This window comes from Python bivittatus, unplaced genomic scaffold (assembly GCF_059951505.1).
Source record: "Python bivittatus isolate LINGU-HERP-01145 unplaced genomic scaffold, Pbiv_v1 ctg000640_np1212, whole genome shotgun sequence".
Taxonomy (NCBI): domain Eukaryota; kingdom Metazoa; phylum Chordata; class Lepidosauria; order Squamata; family Pythonidae; genus Python; species Python bivittatus.
This window is the reverse complement of record NW_028277090.1, coordinates 827,847-838,450: the sequence shown is the minus strand read 5'-3', so window position 1 is coordinate 838,450 and position 10,604 is coordinate 827,847. Positions and strand designations below refer to the sequence as shown.

The following is a 10,604-nucleotide window of genomic DNA, read 5'->3' as shown; positions in this document are numbered from 1 at the left end:
TTCCTACTGGCCATGAAGTTTTCAAGACCACTGACTGGGTTCAGAAATCATGCTAAAGCCATGACTGGTCTAACAAAGACTGAATGATTAAGCCATCACTGGCCATCTCATGCTGAGGTCCAAAACATGACTTTCAAACAACAATGACTGGATTTGTGTTACATGCAAAGGAAAACCAAACCACAGTATAGTTCAGCATGATGAGTGACCCCAGTTAGTGACAGAACTAAAAGAGGGAAGGTATTCTGCTCTCTTGAGTTTCTTGGAGGAAAGGAAGTACATAGCAAATCAATTATATTTCAAGCGTTTTCATGCAATACCTTGAGTGTTTGGCATCTTTCTTTGCAGAAGAATCTGGAGGCAATTCTGAATGTGTCTCTTCCTTGGTTTCTTTCTGGAATTCTCCAGAAGGCTTAGCTGCACCCTTAGTGCAGTCAATGAGAAGGGAATTCCTTGCATTAGACTCCAAATTTCCTGCCATCGTTGAGGACTGACGCCGATGTTTCAGACTCTGCCTTCTTCTGACATTCAGCAGATCAGTTTGGTCAGGTTTCTGGAGATTTTGGCTCCTTTTGTCTGGTGCAGGAGCTGGCAATTGAGATATCCTTTTTCGAAAGTTTCGGAGCTGTTGCAGCAGAAAACATTTCCCAGTGCAATTTTCCCTAGAAATGAGAGAGAGAATGCTTTGGTTGACATAGCATGTTGGATTTATACATCATGTTAAACAACACCCCCCACCAAACAATGTGGTTTAGTTCACACATCATGCAAAGCTATGATATAATGATGGCTTGTTGCAATAGTCTGCAACTTAGGGCAGCCCTTTAAAAAGACAAGTAAAAGATTAATTAATTAATTAATTAATAAGCCAACTGCAAATGTTTTGGCTAGGTTCAGAAATTGCACTCAGTTCTGTATACTATATCATGGTTTGTTGAACAAGCTGTTTTGACCTAATTCACAAAACATACTAAGCCATAAATGATTAGTTCAAACTACAGTGGCTGATTTCACACATCACACTAAGCCAAAACCATTCAAAGCCATATTATTCTTAGGTGAAAGTTTTGATTCAGCCAGAGTTGTTAAAAAGGCCTCTACTGGAAGAGCTTGACTGTACAGCTTTTCTTAAGGAGCTGCGTTGACTCTGAATGATGGGAACAACAGTTCTATCTATCACAGGGTTTTTCAAACTTGGCCACTTTAAGATGTGTGGACCTCAACTCCCAGAATTCCCCAGCCAGCATGTTGGGGACTGTGTTTGAAAAACACTGATCTAGAGCCTGTTGAACGATGGGAAAGTTAGTTTGACTGGACAATCAATGCATCAATGACAGATAAAGCTGACATATATCCACATTTCTTAACAGGAATTGTTAAGAAGTCATCATGCCTTCTTCCAGGATTTCATTAAATATACTGGGTACAAGCGGAACACAGTACTGGCTTTCTCCATTTCTTAGTCTTCCATTTTTCTTTTCCAACTTACATCCAACATTTCATGGCTAATGGACCCACTCAGTCTTCATTAGCCTCTTTTTATGCATGTATGTATGTTTTCATTCTCCCTCCCACTGACCATTAACACTTGCATTCAGTATTAGAGGCAGCGGCCCTGGATTGATAAGATGAGCAGAAAATGACAATACCCCAGAAGGTCACCTTGAATGAAACTTAGGGACAGGAGACACATTTTACATGAGTTCACGTTCCTAAAAAAGTAATGTGGAAATGAGATAAACTGGTATATAGAGAGACATTTCATATAGGGACTACCCAACAGAGCTATGGTTGTCCAGAGCACTCAATCAAGGGTACATTTAATAGCAAATTGGCAGCCAGGAAAAATGTAGCAATAACTGCAGAAGATGGGTGAGTGGGTAGTTAAAGTCAAGGTATTTGTCAGGTCATACTGGATCAACTAGTTTCCCGTGTGATTGCAGAATGGATTTGTTGCTGTGAAGATAGCTCATTTGTGTCATGAACATGTGGACTGTTGCTCATCTGTACCGTGATGGCTGGGAAAACTCATTCCTGCTCCCTTCTTCTTTGCTTTGGGCTGTCACTTTTATATCTTCCTCGTCATCAGAGGAGCTGTCACTCAAGCTGAAAAATGAGAGGGAAATCTGATTGCTCTGTTTTATTACCGGTGGCCACCTACCAGAACAACAACTATAGACCTGATAAGAGCATTCATTGCAAAGCAACGTTTGGCATCAAATACAATAAGCACTGGGAGTTTTTAAAAAATCTTACCTGGAACAAATATTCAAAATATGCTACAGTAGGAGTAAGCCAGTTTGCTTACTACAAGCTACAACAGACTTTTCTTAATTCTTGATTCCTATTGTCTTACTAGAGCTGATTTTAGTTGCCTTTTGCAGGCTGATAACTCAGGAGCTTCCACTCTCAAGTAGAAAACAAATAATCCCCTTTCTTTCATCAGAATCCAGCTCTAAAAAGCAGCAGCTCTCAGAATTCAGAAGAGCTTCTTTTAGCCTTACCTCAAAGAATCTACCCTATCATTCAGATTTTTTTTAATATGTTTGAAATTGCCTTTACAGGGAGTCTCTGGAAGACGGGCATAGTAAACAAATCTGAATTCCTTTCATGTTGCTCCTTTAAGTTCCCAAAAAAGAAAACAAAAGGAAATTGTAGCCCATACTGATCCATTAAAACAACAGCAAAATCCACAGTTGGGATAGTAACTTTATTAGAATCAACCAAACTGACCGCAAAATGTGCAAACTTTCAGGTTCTCTAGAACTTTTCATTAGATGGGATATTACAAAAAGCAGGGGCGGAGAAGAAGAAAAACAATCCCAAATCAGGATGGATGTTGCAGCCATGAGCCCATGAATGTTGTCTTCTGCTTTCAGGCTATTGCTTACACCTGGGGTTGATGAAAACCACATAATGTACACTGAGCAGGGGTTTAAACTAGATTATTTCTGAGGTCCCCTCCAGCCTTATGCTTCAATTACTGAATGATAGGAACAAAGCAGTGGCATTCACATTTTTAAAAATCAGTTTATTTTTCATATCTCAGATAGGGGTTCATTCCCTGTGGCCCTGTGCTGCATCTGTTCTCCTTTCTAAATCTTAACTGCCTTTGCTCTATCAGAACATAACTTTATGTATTTTTCTTCTTATCAAGTTTCAATTGAAAGGCGAAAGAATCAGATTTAGGTTTTGGCCTGGACAGCTTCTTTTTGAAGCGTGTGCCCTCTCTGCCCCAAGTCACTCATGGCCATGCAACTCCTATCTTAGATGATACAAAAGCATTTTCTGGTCCCACGATTACTGCAAGGCAACACACTGCTAATTACCTTGGTGCTTCGTCAGCCAAAGGTTTGAGCTTTTGAGATATGGTGTCCCTTAAATCAATATACACGGTCGGGGGCTCTGGAGCACATAACAGAGCTGCTGGAGTCTGACTCAGATCATTTCTTACTGGTGCTGGGACAGAAACGTCTCTGAAAGCATAAATGACATTCACTGTTGCAATATCTGCTCTCCCTCAAAAATGGATTAGAAGCACTTTTACAATAATCATTTCATTGCACTCATTTAGCACGCAAGCTAAGATGGCATCTCCCTACACAATGTGTTCAAAACAGACACAGTATAGTCTAGTTCAAACCTGGATTAACATAATCATTTCCAACCAAGAAACAGCAAAAAGAAAAAAAAATGCAACCTTGAGCTGGTCAAGAAATTATAAGAATTTTAAGTATCATCACAAATCAGCTCTTTTTCTTGGTAAGAGGACATGATGGTAATTAAACCAGTTTTACTGCATGGTTCTATTCTAGTTTACTCAAAAGTAAGCACAACTCAGATTAAAACCTGAGTACCAAGTCCAGCTAAATGTCAAAATACAACCTTCCCTTGCTAAGAGAAAGTCTACAGAGATGAAGCTTGACTGGCCTCCCTTGGAAGAGACTTGTAGAACTTAGGAGAAACTACTCAAAGACCCCTTCCATGTCCCTGTCATCCATGTCTCCAATGGAAAGACTGAGTAAAGGAGGACCTGTCCTGGAAGTATTAAAAACGGAGAGACCAGTGCGGTTTTCCAAATAACCCTTTTCCAATTCACGTAGGCCTTTGCAGACCCAGCATTTTGAATTGTGCCTAGAAATAATCCGATTACCAGTGAGGCTGTTGTAAACAGAGAGTGACGTGGGTCCACCTCCAGCATTTAACCAGCTCAGGAGGAATGACTGGTCCAAGGTCACTCCCTGAGCTACAGAGCTAATAAGGGATTTGATGGGGGTAAGAGCTAGTCAGTCCAACAGGATTTTCTCAGGAATAAACATTCACAGATCAATGGTTGCTGTAACCAGATTCCTAGTCTTTCTTTCTCTGTGAATGTTGTGAACTTGTATGCATCTATGAGTTTGAGCTTGCTTTGTGTGTACACAGGCAGGAAAGATCAATTAATTTTACAAAATGGAGTACCTTATTTTATAGGTCATTTGTAATCAGTTACAATGAATTCCATGAGTCAATAATTACTTGTGTTGTCCCAATCATGCCTCTTATTTTTTCTTTTGAGTTGGCTTCTGGCCAGGGTGTACATCCAAAAATGCATTTTATGACAAAAAAGAAAAATGTCCAGATTGGTGGGAGGTAACAACCCCAGAAAGAACCAAGGGATTTTTGTGTGTTTTCAGTCAACTCTTTTTGGCTTAATTTTCCTTTTGAGAAAAATCATCTTAAGCTTAGGGCTGTCACCCATTGAGGTGAATATGGCACTGAATTTTAATTAAATTGAAATCAAATCAAATTCAATTTTTGTCCTGGCTCTATTTCTTTGTCTTGACTTTCACCTATCCTTTGGAGTGGTACCTCCAAAGCATCACTTAAGGTATGGCACATTGCCTGGAAAAAAATATGGTGCATTCCCAAAGTATTAGATAACACTTTTTCAGTAGCAAGAAACTTTGGGCAGATCTAATGATGCTTCCAGTCAAGGCAACAGAACAGACCTACCTCGCATCCCCCCGGCATTGGTCAAGGTTGAGATGTTTGGGAGGGCACCTCTGGCAGTGAGAGAAAAATGCCTTTGACTGCTGACGAGACAATTCTTCTAGTTTTCCCATCAGCCTTGACTGGGACACAGCCCTGAAAGTTTCTGAAGGTGGGAAAGAAGAACTACTTAATCTTGCTGGGAAAAGGAACGTCAATATCTTCATTTCTTAGTCTAGCCCATCAGGAGAGGAGTATGGATTACTCACTCGCTTACAGAGCATTTTTAAATCCTTATTTACAGGAAAGTATTATGATAATCATATCTCATTTAAATGAAAAAAGAAAGTTATTTTGGAAGAAAGTCACATCCTCTAAAAGAGCTGAGAACCTGGGGGAAAAATCATGCAAATGCAAATAGCTTTTAGCCAGCTATTTAGTTTGTTGTATTATCATAGATAAAATTATATTGCAGAAGCCAGGTTTCCAGAATCTTTATACATTTGAAAGATGCATAATGGTGGGGATAACCTCCACTGAACAGCTGTATTAAAAGTGGACTTCAGCTCCCATAATCCCTATCCAGTAAAATCAAGTTAGCTGGGATTATGGGAGCTGAAGCTAAAGTTCATCTGGGGGGCAACAGATTGGGGAAGATAAAATAATCAAGAAGAATCTGAGTACATTACAGTAGGAATAACTATAAAGCACTACATAAACATCTGAACTTTGTGCCCCCGTGGATATGCGGCTGCATTTCCACTGATTGTGGCAGATTTAGTGAGTTCTAATGTTTTGTGAACTCACCATGGCTCATAGAAGGAGATCCAGCTTCCACTGGCCAGCTTGTAGCCTTACTTTGCCTCTCCAGCTTCTGGAGAACTTTGTCTAGATCCCATTTCTCAATATCCTGGAAGGAGAATAGTTTGTGAATGAATAAAAACCAAGGTTGCCAGCACTTTGGATTTCATCTCCCAAAGCTGCTTTGGAGTGCAAACTGGTACTTTTTTGTGACATTAAAGTAAATGTGTCTTTCTGAACTACCTTTTGGAAGTCAAATTCAAAGTGCTACACAGCCATGAGAGGGACCACTTAAGTTTAAAAAATTGGTGTTAAGGACACTTGTGGGAATATGCTCCTGTGAGGCAGGAAGTATACTGTTTTAACACAAGATGTTAAAGTTTTAACTTGCACAATCTGTAAGTCATGTCTAAAACATAACTCTTATTCATTTTTATTAAGCTTTATAACAGCTTTCCCTCGGGCCACTGCAAAAATTCCTCACATCTTAACAATCCATCCAACACTCAAGTTTTATTTTCAGTACTTTCAGCCTTAAAATTTAGCTGTTTTTGCCATCTATCTGACACTTTTTAATACTAGGAACATGTCCAACACCCCCCTCCCCCCCCCTCTTGATTGCACCATAGAATGCATATGGCTCCATCAAAGTTACCAGGCTATTCAATAGGGTTCTGGCTGTATTCTCAAACATTTGCTCCCAAAGTATGTATTGCAAAAGATAATATAAATGCCAGTTTTCAAAATATGAACAGTTAGAAATGAGTGTTGCTGTTTCTTTCATATTAGAGCCTCAAGCTTTGTGTTATAAACTGACAGCTTTAGGACCACAATAGCAATTGTACATCATTCTGAAGACATAAACTGCCAATTACAGCTGAATAGCATCACAGTTGCAACAAATATGTAAATTCAAGCCTTTCATTCTGATTCAGACACTGTTGGTGATCAAAGCTAATGCTGTTTCCATTGTAAACTCTCATCTATTTGTTGTCTCTTGAAAAAACAAAACCATAATGTTGTTCTTGGCTGCTAAACCTCCAAGAAATAGAAGACCATCCTCCCACCCCAAATTAGCCCAGCTCTAAAATAGCAAAATTTGCTCTGGGTCTTGATCAGATGCTCCAGCTTAATTTGTCACATCAGGCTGGAGCTAACTGTGACTTGGCAAAGACCCCAGAGATCCACTGATTGCAGAGTGGGGAAGAGACGAAGATGGCAAATAAATAGAAATTACATTTAAAGCATTTTTCCAAAGAAGCATGACAGAGGTACCTAAATCCTCTCCAGCTACAGGAAAATAAGGCTGATGATGCACTGGAAACCTTCAAAAATTTATTATGAAGTCCAAGAAATATTCAGTGAATGGGCTACGTTCATGAGCTCTGAAACAGGACTATTTACAGTTCAAATCAGACATAGCTTTGCTAGAGCTAGGTCAAAGGAAAGTCCAGCTTTGGGGCATGTTTGGAACTCTGGAAGCCTGGCTTAGTCACTCACAACATTCCTCCTCATGTGTACTGGAGTATTAGATTGTTCTGCTAGCACACTGACATTTTCATGCCTTGTAATTAACATGTGGCTAGGTCATTGTGCCATGCTGGCTGGGGAATTCTGGGAGTTGAAGTCCACACGTCTTAAAGTTGCCAAGGTTGAGAAACCCTGCACTAGAGACCTAGCTCGGTGCTGTTGTTCCTGACCAGTGGCACTCCCCAGTGTTTCCAAGAGGAGTTTTTCCAATCCTACTTAGAGATGCTGAGAACTGAACTAGGGCCTCCTATGCGCACAGAGAACGGAAGAGGCTAAGAGACAGTGCATGTGATGGGGCTGTTGCTTCCTGACATGAGGCCTTCACTAATTTCTTGTTATCTTCTGCTAGTATGCCCAATGACACAGAATCACTCGCAAAAGAGAAAAAACATAAAGAAGCCACAGCAAGGTAAGCTACATGGTCACCACGAGGCAAAAGACCTCTGCTGTACCACCTTCAACCATCTTTTAACCAGCAGCATTCGGCCAACAAGTTTTGTTCTCCTGAGAGTGGAGAGACCCAGGTTCTAATACCTCCTCAGCCATAGAAGTTCACTACCTGTATTTGGGCCAGTCACTCCTCTCTGCCCAGCCTATCTCACAGGGTTGCTATGAAGGAAAAATAAGACTTGCACTGCACTTAAACATAAGCATATACCAAATAAACATATTGCTATACTAGCATCCATAGGCTTTCCACCTTTATTCATGATAATAGCTGATTAGGAGGATTATATTATCAAATACAAAGAAAGGGAGATTCAGAGGCTTGGATGATCAGATGATTACAGAGATAGAAAAGATCCTACTCCCATCCATACCTTGAAGCAAAATAATGTCAGTTCCTGGGGATGTTCAGCTAAAACAACTGCTGCCTCCTTTTTTACCTCTGCCATTCTTTCTAAATTTTTTTTATTTTGGGATTGTGGATAACTTAAGTCAGAAGGGAGTCTCAATGGTGCTTTGGAAAGGATCTTTGTTTCTATTAGCTTCCTTCGCTCCTTCTCACTAGTGTCTAACATCAACAAAGGTGAGGTTTCCATGGTCGGTAACATATCAGATGATGAATTTGGAGTGTTCTTCTCTCTCCTAAGATCCCACTCTTTTCCTGTGATGACTCTTGAAATACCCTCGCCAAATTGCTGCTCATTCATAAAGAACTCTGAAGAACTAATGGCATGTCGGCTTGGCTCTTCTTCAGTTTGAGATCTGAAGAGGCCTGTGTCAAGCAGGAGGTCCCCCCTAGATTCAGACAGAGGGACCCTCTCATTCTGAAAGGCTGAACTTCCCAGATCTTCATTCCAGATCTCTCGAGGATGTCTCATGAAGGAAAATGTTTCCTAAAAGTTCAGAAGAAACACCAGTTACATTGCCATAAACAATAATGCACATTTGAAAAACTTAACATGCAGAAACTTTGTGCCCAGTTGTTGTATGCCACATATAAAAGCTATGTTTATACAACACACTTAATGGGGTAAGTTAAAGATCTAGCAGCTGTATTTGCACAACATGTAATGCTTGGGTAGTGTTACCCTTGGTTACTTTTGTTGTTGTTAGTGCATTGTGCAAAACCAGTCCATTTGTTAGTTTATGCTTCAATGTACTGTGCTTATCTATAAAATGGTTGAACACAGTAACTTAAGTAAGTTGTAAAACTGCATTCAGAGAATTTTGTTCAGAACTTAAGCTAGGGAAGCTTTTTAAGTAAATTAAAAAAGCTCTCTTATTTAAGGCTTTAAGAATTTTCTGGTTGGCCCAAGTAAGCCTTAATTCTGGGTTAAATAGAACCAGATAGAATAATTAGATAAATTAACTAAATAGAATCAAATGACCTGCAAGTGTGATTCTTCTGGTGGAAGATCTTTTAGTTCTTCTGTCAGGTCAGGAATCAAGTTGGGCTGATCTCGTTGAAAGAGGAAAAGCTCCCCATCTTCCTCCCCATCAGCCTATCATGTAGGAGACAGAAACTGGATGAAATTTGTTAAAAAGCAACAACAATAAAAAATGACACTGACATCTGCCTGCTGTTTCTTTAGGGGATATCATTAATCTCAGCACAAAATTGTAAACTTAAGCTCATTTCCTTGGAAGAATAATGCCAGTGCCTCTGGCATGTCACTAGAAATGATCTTTAAAAATAAAACAGGATTGAACAAATCACAGCAAACAATATAGTGCTATTTAACAGCATTAAATTTTCTTATCTGGTTATGGATGCTCTTGGGGGAAAAATTAAGCCAAACCTTTACAATACAGGGCCTCCGTTTGAATTTCTATTGCTATCGTAGCCTGCCTTGCAGAGAAAACCAGCTTCTTCATCCAATCGCTCTCAATGTCATATCTGGACAGGTACCACAGTTTCAAAGAATGCCCCTCTAATCATTCTGCAAATCTCCACCTCCTGCCTGAATAAATTCCTCCTACTTGAGAAGAATAACTTACACCTAACAGAAAATAGAACTGGAATTACCAAGGATACATCAGAGTCCATCGAAGGAATCTGATCTCTTATTGCAGACAGGAGGGCTCCCCACCGGAAGGGAGGGCCATGAAGGTCAGGGGGGGGGCCCGTTTCCTTGTTTCGGTCCCCCGATGCCATCCGAAGGGGTCTCAGGGTACCAGCTGAGCTAGGATCCAGTGCACGGCATTAAAGGCACGGAGCTAAAGCAGCAAAAAAAAACACCAATTCCATCCAAGTGGAGAAATGCTATTTTTGATATGGGAGCTTCTATAGGGCCGGTTCTACAGGGGTCTCACTGGGGGTCTTTGGCCAGTCCTGGCCCTTGACCCTCAAGACCACATTAGCACCAGACAGACAATGATCAATCTTTGTTTCAGTTACATCAGTTAAAAAGGGGGGAAGGGCTTGGAGGCAATGAACTAAGAGTGAACTACAGGGAGGGAGGAAAGGGAGCCTCGTAACTATGGCAACTGTCCATCAATTAGCCCCGCCTCCTAGCAACGGGGACAGCCTTCGGTGCTTCCCTGGCAACCAGAGGCGGCAGCCGCTCTCCGGTTGAATCCCGCCTCGTTCTTGTGCCACCACCGTAGCCCAGCCGCTCACACGATCCCTTCCCGATCACAAGGGAACAACCGCACTCGCTCCACGTCCCTCAACCGCCGTTATCCCGAGCCGCATTTCAAACGGCGTGCGTTTCCCGGCTTTGGCTCCACCCCCCCCGGAGGTCCTGGCAGGACGTCCACGTCCATTTAGCGTGGGCTCCCCTACCCTGCTTGGAAACGACTAGCCGATAAAACGTAAGACGTTTGAAAGAGGTCGTGTCACTGCGAAGAAGAAA

At 41.0% G+C, this 10,604-nt stretch overlaps 1 protein-coding gene across 1 annotated transcript; it reads right to left on the bottom strand.

Annotated features, from left to right (window-relative positions):
• Positions 1–292: 292 nt before the first annotated feature.
• DNAAF8 (dynein axonemal assembly factor 8) lies at positions 293–10,460 on the bottom strand. Its single transcript, XM_088151005.1, has 8 exons — positions 9,776–10,460; positions 9,138–9,251; positions 8,124–8,642; positions 5,779–5,881; positions 4,996–5,137; positions 3,330–3,476; positions 2,011–2,106; positions 293–662 (listed from the first exon to the last, which is right to left on the bottom strand). The coding sequence occupies exons 1-8, from the start codon at positions 9,902–9,904 to the stop codon at positions 293–295; spliced, it is 1,620 nt and encodes a 539-aa protein (XP_088007131.1). The 5' UTR covers positions 9,905–10,460.
• Positions 10,461–10,604: the final 144 nt, after the last annotated feature.

What these genes read in the sequence shown, in the direction of transcription:
- DNAAF8 (XM_088151005.1), bottom strand. Translation starts at nt 9,904, where the DNA reads ATGGCATCGGGGGACCGAAACAAGGAAACGGGCCCCCCCCCTGACCTT. An exon ending in CAATGCCGGGGGGATGCGAG is followed by an intron (nt 3,477 to 4,995) that starts GTAGGTCTGTTC and finishes TTATGCTTTCAG; the next exon opens with AGACGTTTCTGTCCCAGCAC. An exon ending in GAGTTTTCCCAGCCATCACG is followed by an intron (nt 663 to 2,010) that starts GTACAGATGAGC and finishes TCTCATTTCTAG; the next exon opens with GGAAAATTGCACTGGGAAAT.